At 46.6% G+C, this 15,433-nt stretch overlaps 1 protein-coding gene and 1 long non-coding RNA gene across 2 annotated transcripts; both read right to left on the bottom strand.

Annotated features, from left to right (window-relative positions):
• Positions 1–1,468: 1,468 nt before the first annotated feature.
• Positions 1,469–4,593, bottom strand: LOC109747644 (uncharacterized). The gene is made up of 5 exons (XM_020306675.4): positions 3,599–4,593; positions 2,620–2,677; positions 2,426–2,509; positions 2,203–2,344; positions 1,469–2,074 (listed from the first exon to the last, which is right to left on the bottom strand). The coding sequence occupies exons 1-5, from the start codon at positions 4,116–4,118 to the stop codon at positions 1,679–1,681; spliced, it is 1,200 nt and encodes a 399-aa protein (XP_020162264.1). The 5' UTR covers positions 4,119–4,593; the 3' UTR covers positions 1,469–1,678.
• Positions 4,594–11,468: 6,875 nt separating this feature from the next.
• Positions 11,469–15,423, bottom strand: LOC141027859 (uncharacterized). The gene is made up of 3 exons (XR_012189853.1): positions 13,540–15,423; positions 13,122–13,244; positions 11,469–12,226 (listed from the first exon to the last, which is right to left on the bottom strand). It is a non-coding gene; the product is annotated as an uncharacterized lncRNA (long non-coding RNA).
• Positions 15,424–15,433: the final 10 nt, after the last annotated feature.

The following is a 15,433-nucleotide window of genomic DNA, read 5'->3' as shown; positions in this document are numbered from 1 at the left end:
TTTATAGTTATTTTGACCCATCTCATAGTTTGCAATTACAAAAAATAAATTATTCATTAGATCTTGTAATAACTTATAATTGCAAAATTTAAGTTAATTTCTTGCATGTAATCCCAAAGCAGGTTAATTTTAAGCAATAGGGCTGCTAGAAGTGGCAAAGAAAGATAAAAGAGATATCAGTTGGCTTGAGAGCTAACAATCGCCGGATAGGCCACGACCAAAGGCCACAAAATGAAAGGAGACCATAGTAGAACACATGTACCAGTCGAAAATGCGCTGAGGGGGGAGGCCTGGCGGAGTGGATGCTTGTGCTTGTAACCGTGTGTAGCTAAAATCCTTCTGATGTTGCATAGTTGCAGTGTGAAACTTTGTTGGATTTTGTTAAGTAGTTGTAGCTAGCAGTGAGCAATTGCATGTCAAGAATGATAAGTTCATGCTTGTAGAATGGTAAACGAATACGATGCTTTGTAAACTTCTAAATGGGCGGACATGCCAAATTATATATTGTGGGTTATGCAATCACCTGAATACAACAAAAATGTGCCAAAAAAGAAGCCTGTCCACAAGAATGCATCTTGTTTCGGACAAAAGTTTTGGTACGGACTTTCACCATCCTCCACCCTAGATAGAATGTTATTACCCGTTAAATAGATTGAAAAACAAGCCCAAAAGTTTTCTTACAAACTTTCACCACAGTTACTAGAGCAAATAAGGCCGAATCAGGCCTGGAAAAGGGCTGGAGGCTGTCCACTGATGGGCCAAAGCTTTCAACCGATTTCTGGTTGTTGCTGACGAAACGGACCTGCATTTCCGTTTGTCTGATGTTCTTGATCATGATGAGATGCCTGGTTTGGTGGAGATGGTCCATGCCACGCGTTGCCTACATTTACACCGCTCAAGTACCCAGTATTTTTCATCCTCTTTTTATCCTATTCTAGGAGTTTTTTTGTTAGATAGTACTACCTCCGTTCCTAAATATAAGTCCTTTTAGAGATTTCAATATGGACTACATACGGAGCAAAATGAGTGAATCTACACTCTAGAATATGTCTATATACATCCGTATGTAGCCCCTAGTGGAATCTCTAAAAAGACTTATATTTAGGAACGGAGGGAGTACAATTCATCGACTGGATATAACATAATCAAATTATACGTTTGCATGTTTGCATGTTCATCCTGCAACCGCAACTCTGTTGTGAAGATGCATTCTGTGTTTGTCATGTTTAAAATAGTTTACAGGTCCTTGGCATGAACCAGACAGACCGACCAAGTATAGTTGTTGCTGTCCTCACACAGAGGCAGCCTTCCTGCAGTTCAGCATATGCATAACTGCCTCTGCTGTTAGGTGACTGGGCCTCACAGGCAATTTCAGGTCCATCCATCTGCTTGCTTCAATGTGCCCTCAAGCAAGCGCCACAGGGAATGCAGGTAATGATGCAGAATGCAGCCCCCACATCATAGCATGAGAAGGTTTTCACAACTTCTGCATCATCACAAAAGATAATGATCCTTCGCCCCCGTAGTAATATATACTTACAGACCGAGTCGCATTGCTGACACAAATGATCTATACACAATCCCTAAACTCATTTCAAGGGGCAACCTAGCACAAAATCTACAGAGGTAAGTAACACGAACACAATGCCGGCTCACAAAGCCGCTGCTCCTCGTAACGCTACGAAATGGTGAGCGTGTCGATCGCCATCGACGGGTCCGAGTTTACGGTCATCTCCTCCCCGTGGGCTTTTGTTCTCGGCTCCTCCGTTTTTCGTTCTGCCTCTGTCTTCACCCTGTTGGCGTCGCTCGTGCCAAGGGTTGGAGACGGCTTGCATTCTTTGAAACGGAAGCAACTGACCAGGTGATCATTGGTTAGCCCTGCCGCCTGCATGAAGGAATATATGACCGTTGGGCCCACGCCTCGGAGTCCCCTTCGCACCATGTCCTTGCTCATCATGTCTGCCTTGGGGCTCTTGACAGGGACTTGCCTTGGATATCGGATTTTGCTTACTATCGGTTTGTGGTTCAGAAAACCCCAGCAGTATTGACTGAAGGATCCAAATTCATCTGCAATCTGCATGGGCATTTTGTTTGAAAAATTTCTGCATCAGTATAAATAAGCCATGTAACAAACAAGTTCCCAGACAAAAGACATAGATCAGAGGAGCATCAGTTAATGGTGATGCAGCAGCGATTCCGAACCTTAACTATCTGGCGAGCATTTTCGAGGACTGCTCGCAGCTTTTGCTCTGACAAAAGTGACCTGGCAATGCTTCCTGACGCTACCAGCTTCTTTTCATTTATATTGGAGACAGCAATCAAATCGAAGTTCGTGAAAATTTCTCTAGAATATATGGCACAAACATCAGGAAACAAATTATACATACAGTTGCTTTATTTACTTGTAATGTTAGAGAACCAATACCTGAAAATTTGTCTCTTCTTGAGAATTTCAGGCCATGATAGTTCTGCTAATGCACCAGATAATACAAGTAGCTCGAATAATCTCCTGTGGAATTCATGGTTATTATTACAGATACTGAACTGTTCATTTTATTCTAAGTTTGCACAATATAAATAATAAAGATGAAGGGATACACTAATTCACATTTTGCGTACCTGTCGTCGTGAACTGGAACCCCCCATTCCTCATCATGGAAAGTGACATAGTGAGGATCTGATCAGATAATGAATGGGCAGTAGAAGTTTGACAAGTCAGCTTTCTTCATGACAAATGATTCAGAGAGTAAGAATACTTCATCCGTAAGGCAAATGAAAAGCACTGGGCAACCATACTACCATATCATGTGACAACACAACATCATCTAAAGCAAGAATTGGGACTGAAGCTACGGTTTTCTTGGGGTATATATGAAGCAAAGCATACTTATATCCCTTATTTATTTATTTTTTCTTGTTGGTAAAGTGCCCTTTTCACGGGCCAGTTTTACAGTTCCAACTGATGAGCAAATGATTATGACATGTTTCTGTAGAAGGATGACTAACAGTGCGCACGTTCTGCAGGTCAGTAGAAATGGGTTCTCAGGGCGATGGCTGTGCAAGAGTAACACACTAATATCTCTGTTGAAAACTCGAATTGTTCACACTTCACACAGTTAGTCAAAAGTAGGGTACATTTAACAAATTGCATACCCAGCTCTGTTTGGAACTTGGAGCAATAATGGTAAGATGATCAGATGCTAATGTTGAGGATCACCCAATCCCTTCAAGCAAGTAAGAACAGAAAGGAAATCTGAAGGAGAACATGCTCACTGTGTCCAATAACTAGTGTCAAAACCTCTCAACAAAAAGGAACACTAGTATACATGCTCACATATTCAAATTCTGATTTTTCTTGGTCCAGAAGCCAGCATTAAGTTTCCAAAACAGAGCTTTTGTGCATCTTCACGAAAATTTATGAATTAGTATCCTGATTCCTGAGTGAGTGGGTGAGTGAGTGACTGAAAATTTCAACACATGATTGGACACTGCAAATTTCAGTGTTTCTAGCAAGAATTCTGAACAAGCACAAATTGCATAGGTATATTCTACATAAATGATCAAATAAACAACGAGCCATCAGGAAGCAAGAACTCACCGGTGGTCGGAGTCACCCAGGCGCACCTCCGCTTCCCTTGGACGGCCTCCGGCGTCACCGGAGCGACAACCTCCGCGACATCGGCATGCTTCTCCACCACCTTATAAGCAGCCTTACCACGCTTGGGCGCGGCCGGCCGGGACCAGCCCCTCTCCGTCCTTCCGCCTGGGGCCCGGCCGCGGAGCGACTCCACGGAGGCCTCCGAGGAGCAGGACGCGTTGAGGACCACCGCCGGCGCATTGTGCGGCTTCCTCGGCGGGGTCCGCCTCGCGCCGCCGTCGCCGCCGGCAGTGGCGGCCGCGGCGTCCTTCTTTGCGCCATCCCCATCCCCCTTGGTCGCGGCGGGGGGCAGAGGCTTCTCCGGCGTGGCCTCCGGCGCCTTCCGCAGCGGCTTGGGAGAAGGCTTCCGCGCAGCGGCCGGGGCCTTGTTGCCCCCCGGCACCAGCACCGGCCTCGCGTCCGCCTCCGGCGCCGCGATGTTGAGGGACCTGACCCTCGGCGCCCCGGCCATTGAAGCCATTCTCGCCCGGCCCGATCTCCCGGCTCCAAATTTCAAACTTTTCGCCAATTTCTCTCCACGGGGGCGAGCCCGACCAAAGCAGGGGACAGCAACACGCAACGCAAGCGAGCACGATCTCCGCGCCGCCCCCCAAAAACCTCTCCGGCCCCAAGACCAAGAACCTTTTTCTTATCCTCCTTACTCTAATCTTAGAAAATCAAAGCGAGCTCCGGGCCAAGAACTCTGATCCCGGGCATGGTGTGGCCCGGCATTGGGCGAACGGCACGGGCGCGGGAAGCCGGGGCCACGGCGGCGGGCGGCGCACGGAGGAAAGGGCCGGTGGTGCCTTGCGGAGGGTGGCGGCGAGGAGGCCCGGCGGGAGAGGCCCTCGCTGTGGGTGGTGGTGGGGACGAGAGACGCGCGCAGGCTCCTGGTCCAGTTCTGCTTCTGTTCTGCTGCTCCGAGGAGTGGAATCCAAGGGGAGGAGAGTACGGGCGCCCAGGGGTTGGAATGGTACGAGAGCGACACTTTTTTTTTCTATTATAAATGGAAAAGGTTCATTTTAAACCCTGAACTCGTAGAGGTTTGACGAAATGAACCCTCAAATCGAAATCCAGGTCGATTGCACCCTGAACTATGCAATCCCGATCTAAATCGAACCTCGACATCATTTGAGGCTATACCTGGCTATCCTTCGGTCCGGGCCAGGCCGGGTAGAGCTTTTTCGGGCTAGGTCGTTCGGGCCGGGCTGCCCATGGCCAGGACTATTTGAGGCATAAAAACGCTGACGTGGCAGGGATTCGTCTGGCTCGCGGGCCAAGGAGCGGCAATGTTGACTACGGCGTGCACTGGGCCGGCCCATCATACTCTCTTTTTTAACGTTCTTCTGCAAAACCTTTCAAAAAATGTGAGCCGTGACGTTTCAAACCCGACACCTCACGGGTAATGTACGAGCGCGCTAACCATCCGGGACAACATCCGCTTCATGATAGTTTACTTCTTTTATTCTTCTTTTAATAACGATAAATTTTCTGTGCTAGATTCCAGCTTGTTTGGTTTTTTTTTGGCCGGTTTTCTTCTGCTTTTCTTCTTTTTCAAATTTTGTGAACTTTTCTCGAGTTTATGAACTTTTTTCGTTTTGCGTGAACTTTTTTCAAAAAATTTTGAATTCGTGAACTTTTTTCAAATTCAATGAACTTGTTTTCAAAAGGATGAAATGCTTCCAAATTTTATGAACTTTTCAAGTCGGTTAACATTTTGTCAAATTCGATGAACTTTTTCTAACTTTGATGAAAATTTCTTCAAATTTGTGAACTTTCCTAAAAATCAATGAACTTTTTTTCAAATTCAAGAAACTTTTCCAGAATTTGGTGAACTTTTAATATTTTTTTAATTCCATGAACTTTTTCAAAATTTTGAACTATTTTGTCATACAGGGGAACCTTTTTTATAGCAACTCTATGATTTTCCCAATTTCAAGTTTTTATTTTTTCAAATGATTTATATGTATAGAATATATGTTAATGGATCATCAAGAAAAGAATATATGTTAATGTTTTGTACTAAAATGATTGTTAAATAGAACTATTTTCGGATTGTAATCAGCAAAGTATTCTCGGTCCATTGGTTTTTGCATCAAGTCTTAAGCTGCCGGAGCTGAGTTTCCCAGCAAACCCATTTGTATTTTTTTGTCTATTAAAAATTGTTGATTAACCTAATTGTATTAGGAAACATAGGATAAATTAGGAAGTATTCTGGCTTGTCTTGTACTCCAAGTAGATCATGTACTCCTATATATATATGCCTACGAGGCTCAAGCAATACAATGATATATTCCACCAATCTTCCTCTCTTCCTTCTAACATGGTATCAGCCTAACCGATCCAAACCCTAGCCGCGCCGTCGCTTCCGCTCCGCGCCGCCCCCGGGGCGGTCGGTCTCCATGATCGCTGCCGGGGGACGCGCAGCCCGTACCTAGGGTTCGTACGCCGGTCGTGTTGACCGGCTGCCCTAGAGAGTCTTTTTCCCGAGCCCTTGCTCCGGGTTTTTTCGCTCTCTCGCCGGTCGTTTTGATCGGCGTTTTTTCTTGGTTTTTCGATCTAATCTTGATCGGTTTGCGTCGCCCGCCGCCGCCGTCGACCCCCGTGCGCCTCGACTCCGACCCCGGCACGACCAGCCGGCCTCTCCTTCGACCCGGCGGCCACGCGCGCCGCGGCGGCCTGTCCGGTCCAGCCGCCGTCCGCGCGTCGGTCCGCCCGTCGCCCTGCGTCGGCCGTCACTGCCCTGCTCCGACCGGAACACCTGCATCACCCCGACCCGGCGGCCTCGCGCCATGCGACGGCCAATCATAGCCGCCCTGCCGCCCGTCGTCGCCGGCCTCATCGCGGACTCCGCCGCCACCCCGCCTCCACCGAGCGGCGTCCCCGACCTCGCGCGCGATCGGCTTGATCACCTGCTCCCCGCCGCGATCCGCCTCATCTACGCCGCGTGACCGACCTGGCCCGTTGGTTACGCGCGCCTCCGCATGTCCCGTGAAGATCGTCCCCGAGTTCAGCGCGCCCCTCCACCGATCGAGCAACGGGCTGCCGCTGCGTCGCCCCGTCGGGCCGCAGCGCCGCCGCCCCGTGGTTCTCCTCGCGGCTGCATCGACTCATGCGTCGCCCCTACAAGCCGTAGTGCTGCGATACGCGGTCTCTGCCGCCGCCCGAGGCCGTCCCCGTGGCTGCACCGACTCGCGCGCCGCCGTTGCGTCGCACCTTCGGGCCGCAGCGCAACGGCCCGCGGTCCCAGCCGCCGCCCCGAGGTCTTCCCGCCGTCGCCCTGACCTGCCCGCCGCCACTGCGTCGTACCTTCGGGTCGTAGCGTCGCGGCCCGCGGTCCACTCTGCCGTCACCGCGCGTCGACCTCCCGTGGTATGCGCCGCGTCGTCTTCCTTGGCGCGGGAACGCCACCGTCCGCGCTGGTCTTCGTCACGCTATCAGGGTTCTTCGCCTACTTCGAGCACCGTCGCTGCCGCCGTAAGGCCGCCGCCGCCGCTCTTCTTTGGCCGCCGTCGTCGCTACCCCCGTAGCCGCCGCCGCCCGTCCACCTCCTTCGTCTTCGTCCTGCACCAGCCCGTCACCAGCGTCGCCGTCATCTACCCCGACCACTTCTTCTACTCCGACAACCGCGGGCGACATCGGCCCCGCGCCGATTGGCACCGCAACCGTCGTCGAGTTCTTCTCTGCTGACCCCTCCGACTTCTCCGACATGGCGTACAGCTCGTGCAGGTCTCTCATCTACGCATGCCTGGTGCTGGCAACACCGATGCGTGCCTTCGTCCATGACGTGTCCCCGGGCCTGGCAAGCCTGGTGCGGCGCTCCGTCAACTTCGTCTTCGTCCGTCTACGCATGCCCGGTGCTGGCAACACCGGTGCGTGCCTTCGTCTACGATGTGTCCCCGGGCTTGGCAAACCCGCCGCGATGCATCGTCAACAACAACTTCTTCCCGGCGCACCACTACTTCGACACCACTGCGCCCATGCTAACTCGGCACCTCCTTGCGCCCGCGGCTCCACGGCGACTTCCTCGACACTGGCTACCCCGACTTGACATCGACCACGGCATTCTTTGCACGGCTACCTCGACCACGGCTACACCACCCTACGCTCTCGGCTACATCGACATCGGCACAAAGGGCTACCGCCTTGCTTGAGCAACCTCGTCGGTTTCCACTCCAGCCACGACTTCCGCGATGCGTCGACCGTTACGACTGTGGGGGGGTGTCCGTCGGCTTGCCTTCGGATTCTTCTCCAGTCTCACCGTCTGCGTCGCTACCGTTATGACTGCGGGGGGATGTTGATTAACGTGATTGTATTAGAAAACATAGGATAAACTAGGAAGTATTCTGGCTTGTCTTGTACTCCTAATAGATCATGTACTCCTATATATATGCGTACCAGGCTCAAGCAATACAATGATATATTCCACCAATCTCCCTCTCTTCCTTCTAACAAAAATGTCTTTTTTCTGTTACACTGCTAAAAAAAGGTGCGCATAAGGTGTTTTGAACTCGCAACCTCCCTTTTTTGGTGCAAAAACTGTCCTTACCAACCACACCGCCTCACCTCTTGTGAATAATTTATTCCAATTTCTTAGTTTTTTTTGTCTTTATCTAATGCATGAAACTTTTTAGAAAACTCGTGGACTTTTTTGAATCCGTGAACTTTTTTGAAATCCACGAAATGTTTTTCTTGTTACAACTTTCTTCCAAAATCCGTGAACTTTTCTTTTGAAAATTTGTGAACTTCTTTTTAAAAAATTGAACTTTTTCTAAATCCATGATTGTCGACCAACTAGTTCGCGCTAACACATTCATCAACCCAGCTGGAGATCATATGCCCGCCGCTGCGGGAGAGGCGGCCGCGCTCACTGCTCATAGCCTGCTTCGACCTCCATGGCGCAACGGCGGGCCAGCTGGAGCTGTCAGCTTCTGCATCATGGCGGACGACTCGCCACGGCCACCACGCCCGTGAGCACCGCCGGCCATGGAGCCGCGATAAAGGAAAAGAAACACGCGCCTAATTGCCCACCGGAGAAAGGAAAGGAGACGGCGGAGGGGGCGGATTGCGGCGGAACTTATCCAGTATGTGAACCCTGAAACGCCCTAACCTCGTACATATAACGGCGAACGAGCAGATTTTGCAAGTATAATTTTAATGGGTCGGCGGACTTTAGCGGACTTGTTCGGGCCGCAAAATGTGGAAAACCTATAAAACCGTCGGGATTATACCGGTAGGGAAGGATATAGCACATTTGCTAGAGTTGCTCTTAAGGCATCTCCAACTCTCACCCCCCCCCCCCCCCCCACTATCCGTCCGCCGACCGATGGGGACCGGTCCACGGACACTGTTGCGGCCTTGTGGGAGCCGGCCATTCAAAGCTAGCCGCAAATATCTGGTTATATTTTAAATGAAATTTAAATAAAGTAAACAAATTTGATTTAACTTAAACAAATCCAACGGTTTTCATTGAAACTTGGATAATTTTTACATAAAACCGGACGTCCGGTGAACTAAAAACCCAAACCGAAGAGAAAAAAAAACTAAGCTACCATATACTCTTGAAGGTGATCTTGTACGCCATGTCGGGCTGGTCGGCAGCACCCATGTCGTCTTCGTCGTTGTCGGAGTGGTCACCATGAGCAAGATGGCGTGAGGAGGGCCCCGAAGAAGGGGCAGGACACCCACAAAGGGGCACCAGGACTCATCAGCTGTTTGGTGAAGCGTCGGGTAGAATCCTTGTCATTTCAAAGTTTTCGTAGTTCATCCCTCAAAGAAAGAGTAACTATATATTAGTACCTAATGTTTGCATGACATATGAGACTGAACGACCCACATCAACTAACAATCGCCAATGGGGAGGTCACCACACCAAAACCGCCTTGTGACGAAGTCGATGGGATAAAATAAATGGTATCAAGGATTTTTTTTTGTTTTTTGTTTTTTTTTTTTTGCTAGAAGTGGTATCAAGAGTTTAGGGGGGTGTCCTAATTAACCGGTTTTGAAGTTTAGAGCTGTATAAATTAAACTAGGGCAGGAATTCGGGGTTAAAATGTGCGCTTCTCCTTTTTTTTGTTTTTGAAATTCAAGTTTCTTAATATTTTAGGGATGTGTCATATGCCCATACGAACACTGAAATAATTTTGTTTGTATGAACTCGTTGTTAATGGAGCGGTCAGGAGTATATAAAAATCAATCTGTTCGTATAGTGATTGGTCTTTGTAAGACGGTCCGTGGCTGCAGCAATTTTATTTTCTATTTATTTTTGAGATCAGGCACAGCGTAATACGTTTTTTTTTTTTTTGAGAACTGGCACAGCGTAATCTGCACGGCGTTGTTTGTAAAGCCCAAAAGCGAGAGAAACAAAGGCCCACGCAGGTCGCCACATATTCATTCCACCAGCAGGGCGCAGCGCTCCCCCTCGTTTCGTTTAGTCCCACCTCGCCTACCGGGAGAGCAAACGACCAGCTTAAATACCACGCTCCGCACCACGCAATGCCGAGTTCAGTAGCGCGAGCTTGTAACCCGAGCGGGGGCTTTAAGGTGGTGTGGATGTTGCCGTGGCGCTGTGGGCCTGGTCCGGTCGTGCTGCTGCTGGCCCGCCCGTTCCAAGTTGAGTAGTGGACCGCTGGGGCCTGTGCGAAAGCTGGGCCTCACGGGCCGTAATGTGGCAGGCACAGCGTGAGGCTGGCTTCACAGAGCAGCGACAACTGCCCGCTTCCAACGGTGGAAGGATAACGGGCTGCTGCACAACTGGGCCGCTTGGGCCTCGCAGCCTACTCCAACAAACCACCACTTTTTTTTCCTGACCTATTTTGCTCTCAGAAAATATGATCTTTTTTTCAGGGTAAAAAGAAATGCTTTGACTGCTACCTATAGGAAAAAGGATACCAGTTCACATATTCTCACTTGGTTGGTTCCAAGTTGAGTAGTGGACCGCTGGGGCCTGTGCGAAAGCTGGGCCTCACGGGCCGTAATGTGGCAGGCACAGCGTGAGGCTGGCTTCACAGAGCAGCGACAACTGCCCGCTTCCAACGGTGGAAGGATAACGGGCTGCTGCACAACTGGGCCGCTTGGGCCTCGCAGCCTACTCCAACAAACCACCACTTTTTTTTCCTGACCTATTTTGCTTCACAGAGCAGCGACAACTGCCCGCTTCCAACGGTGGAAGGATAACGGGCTGCTGCACAACTGGGCCGCTTGGGCCTCGCAGCCTACTCCAACAAACCACCACTTTTTTTTCCTGACCTATTTTGCTCTCAGAAAATATGATCTTTTTTTCAGGGTAAAAAGAAATGCTTTGACTGCTACCTATAGGAAAAAGGATACCAGTTCACATATTCTCACTTGGTTGGTTCAAGAAACATTGTGCTTACATTCTAGTTGAACCTTCTTTTTTTAGAAATAGTAGAGGCCAAAAAAACATAGAATGATTGGTGAAGGACCATATCAAGTTATTAACTCATTTATATGAATACAAAAGAAAATTAGTATGCAACCTAGCGCGTTAGTGAAAATGTGGTGCCTTTTCTTTGCTAATTACACCAACTTTTTAAGATTATTTTTGTGCTTGTACATCTTGATCAGGAATTAGTAGTTCACTTGGATATCTCTTTGCTAATTGCTCAAAAGTGCTCCTGCTCACGGTGGAAGCATTTGGATTTTTTCTATGTTTGTTCAGATGGAAGCTTTTGACAAGCAGCCGATCAGCGCCTGACATGTACCGTCATCATCATTGTACATCAACTTATCATGGACTGCTGATTGGCCCGCTCGACACGACGCCGTCAGAGTTAGGGGTTCGTATGAGTGTATGAACAACCCCAAGCTAGGCAGAATATATATCATCCTCTGTTCTGAGTTCCAACTTCCAAGTACTGTTTCCAGTTATACATCTACTTTCGTCAAATCCTGGTACGTGCGTACCACAATGCTAGACTCTTTTTGGTGGAGCCATGACACAACTCTACACAGATGCTTTGCTCTGCTATCTCTACTACAACTAGTACCACAACCTAATGTTATATATGCCTCTTCAGCTCTTCCTCTCGAAAAAAGAAGATATGGGTGCTACGTTGATCGATGTAGCCTTCGGGGGCTACATACCTTGGGTGTACTACATCTCTATAATGCTAATGCTACAATTGTTACCGATCTGAATGTCCAGGCAATTTCTTGCCTCGGCGTGAAGCTGTCAACTCCTTTCAGGAGTGCATGCATCCTTCAAATTTCTTTCTTGCAGGTAAAGTTCCTGCAACAAGACTCTGGTCAGGACGGCTCCGCACCGGATTCTGCAACTAATCATCATGCTGATGCTGAATGCTGATCAAGTACAGTTCTCGTTAAGCTTCAAGTCGGTCTTCTACGTTCCAACTTCCAGGATGCTCTGGCGAGGCTGCGTCCATCCAGTTCAGATGATGACACCTCAGCTCAGATTCGATCTTTACCAGACTTCTCTGTCTTTGATCTTTATTGCACCAAGTGTCACAGGACACCGGGGTTCAGATGACATATATAAACGGATCCAGCATGCTCTCATGATCTGCAGTAACCTCGAATGTTTCTACTGCGCTGTCAAACTGACCATACCTGAAAAAAAAACGTATGGAATGTTCATGCTCTTAATCGTGTACACATAAATGTCCTTTGACGAGAAAATAGAGCGGTTGAGAGATTTCCGAACCCAGCAAACCAGAAATAAGGAAAACAGAAAGAGCGATTCATAGAAAACAGTGGTTTGTCCAATATTATGTTAACTAGCAAAGGGCATGCACATCATCTAATTGCTATGTAAAAAAAAAAGCATCCCTACACAACGGATCAGTTTGCATTGACTACAGAAGTTATAAAAGGCTGGCTTGTGTTGCACTGGACCAGCATGCCCACCAGAGTCGAGCACAAAATTAACACGCATGGATTCTGTGTGGAATACCAATGTGGAATATGATAAAGCCGAGTCAGGGAACACATTGAGGTCTCCAGTTTCAAGATAATCTCTAGAGTATCTATGTATGTAAGCCCCACATCTTAGAAGAAAAGAAAATGCTATTTCCTCCTAAGAACATATTCAAACACAAAAGGAAAGAAGCCAAGCTTAAGTTGCCGTAAATTCGAAGTTGTTTTCTCAAGGACACAGTATTTTGTTCCCTTGGATAATTACCCAAAAACATGGTCTATTTTTCTAAAGAGAAGGGAGATGATCTACAAAGAAGAATCAACTTCACACAAAAAATCAAACAAAGAGCAAACTTCCAAGTCCCATAGCCCTTGAAGGCAAATGATGAAGCTGGTTTACAGACATAAGGTTTTTCTGAAAGTGCCTGAATATCTTCTTGCCATTTCCCATTTTCAAAATAGACAGAGCATCAGAGAAGCAAAGAGCTTTTGATTACATAATTGCAGGAACTAACACAAATTATGAGGGAGTATTAGCTGAAGGAAAGACAACAGAATGACACCAAAAGAGGGCAGCGATTAAACTCACTTGTGTAAACTGAGGGCCTGCTTGAGATAATGATACAAGATACAGCAAGCTTTCCACAAACAGGGAGTTCTTTAGATAATATGTCCAAGGTCTTTGGAGTAACAGGCAAACTACCTATCTAACCTGCAGGGAATAAGATCATGAGTGCTAACACTACGAGAAAATTACTAACACTACGAGAAAATTACGGAATAAGATCATGAGTGCTAACACTACGAGAAAATTACTAACACTACGAGAAAATTACTAACACTACAAACAGTGTTAAGGCGTGGACGTCCAGCCAATTGCTAACACTACCGAGAAAATTACGGATCAAAAAAGCAACATGGCAGTGCATGAGTGCTAAGTGCTACAACAGAAGCCAGTCACTTGTATAATGAAATGTGACTACAGGAATCAAAGGGGAAAAAAATACCTCAATGCTATTTGGTATAGTGCTTCAAGATCTTTTTTCTTTTGCGCAAAATAACGCTGCATAGTAGCAAACCCAAAAGAGGAGGTTCAAGAAGAACTGACAGCTGCTAGAGAATAGTGTTATAGTGATCAAGGTCCAAATGTGATGCTCTTCTATAACAATTTCATCAGGTCAGAAAGTCGTTATGCATTTCATTCCATTATCCACTTTTGGTCAGCAGATCTTTAGATCCAATCTCAGTTTACCTCATGAAAGTCAAAGTTCCTACTATGTTTGATGACTAAGGATAGTTTTAAATAATCTATCTCGAAATGAAACATCATCCTCTGTTTGATGACATCTTCTGTGGCCCGTCCATGCAAGTTGCTTCCATTGTTATTTGTTAGTATCAGATATGTCCATACAAGTTGCTTAGTTAGTATCACTGTATATAAGGCGTCCTGCCTTGGACGCTTAGGCGGCAAGGCACCCTGGCAGCGCCTTGACATTATGCCCGCTTTAAGCGCTTAGGCGTCAAAGCAGTTGGTGCTCGCCTTAGGTCGCCTTACCGGCTTTATAAACAATGGATAGTATAACAAATTAACAATGGCAGTATTATGATTTGCAAGGCCATGTATATTACCTTTAGACAGAAGGCAGCAGTATGAGAAAAAACAAACAAAGAAAAAATATTTTAATGACATTTGGGAAGCGCAAGTATCAGAATCACTTGGTGGGCTGGTGGTGTAGATGGCCACTTGAAAATAAATTATTTTCACAGCCTTGATGAAATTTGGTAGCACTAGTGACATTTCAGTTATTTTCTTTTATTTCTTAGTAATTTTAGAGCTACTTTGTACTTAGTATTTTATATGTTCGTTGTGTGTACTTTCAAGAGAGCCAACTTACTTAAGCAGTGCACTCACTTTTTTTCTTCTTAAGGATTTACATGACCGGAATTACCGAACTTTGTCAGTTTCTTGTAAAAATGGTCAGGAGTGCATGTCCTTTAAGTAGAATAGAATGGTAGAGATATTTTCACACAAAGGAATTAGAAATAAAGAAGACAAGAAGGGCAGTTCATACAGAACAAAGTTTTTCAATTAAATTTAAGGGCCAAGAAGGTAATCATCTAGTTATCATGCCCAACAAAGATTATGTTAATTAGCAGAGGGCAGATACAGTGTCTAATTGTTATGTAAAACATCCTCCATACACAGCGGATCACTTTGCTTTGACTAAAAAAAGTTAATTAAACACGGTTGGCTGGTTGAACTACTGAACCAATTCAGAGGAGGTTTTCAGGGTAGTCGACAACTATTCTGAAAGGTTTAAAATTAGGTTCGTCTTTCCAAAAATCAAGGATGTATAAATTTCATTATATGCATATTATTTGTGTTAAACTTATCTTCTCATTTGTTTAAGTGCATTTGATCAAAAATCTGGAATACATAGGTGGGTGCACCTTAGAGAAGGGCAATTTCGCTCAGCGTTTTGATATTTTGTACAGTACATATCAAACAGGGATTGTACATATGCGTAGTCTAGTTGATCAATACAGGAAAAATATTTTTGAAAGGTTGTTATTGCTGACCTGATCTCAAGGGTTTAGTTGATTCTTTCCCCGACAAGTTGCAGCTGGCTCCTTCATAGGAAATTACAAGTTTTGCCACCAGTTTGGTCTTTTCAAGTTAAATGCATGATCTATGAGCAATAGGCAGCTAAAATGTGGAGAGAGTAAACCATGTGAACAACTCGTAAGAAAGATACTAAATTGTTCCATCATGCAAAGAAACAAATATATGAGTGAAGACAAGGGAGGAAAGTTATAGCAAAAAGGGAGCATATGCTATGCTACTAGCACGATAAATACAAAAAATATGTCAAAAGAGAACCACTATATACAACTGATGAT

Source organism: Aegilops tauschii, chromosome 7 (assembly GCF_002575655.3).
Source record: "Aegilops tauschii subsp. strangulata cultivar AL8/78 chromosome 7, Aet v6.0, whole genome shotgun sequence".
In the NCBI taxonomy this organism is placed as follows: domain Eukaryota; kingdom Viridiplantae; phylum Streptophyta; class Magnoliopsida; order Poales; family Poaceae; genus Aegilops; species Aegilops tauschii.
This window is presented reverse-complemented; position numbering and strand designations above follow the sequence as displayed.

Excerpts from the sequence above, each read along its gene's own strand:
- LOC109747644 (XM_020306675.4), bottom strand. The coding sequence starts at position 4,118 with ATGGCTTCAATGGCCGGGGCGCCGAGGGTCAGGTCCCTCAACATCGCG. Across the intron at positions 2,678-3,598 it reads CTGGGTGACTCCGACCACCG|ATCCTCACTATGTCACTTTC; the intron begins GTGAGTTCTTGC and ends TTATCTGATCAG. Across the intron at positions 2,075-2,202 it reads ATGCTCGCCAGATAGTTAAG|ATTGCAGATGAATTTGGATC; the intron begins GTTCGGAATCGC and ends ATGCCCATGCAG.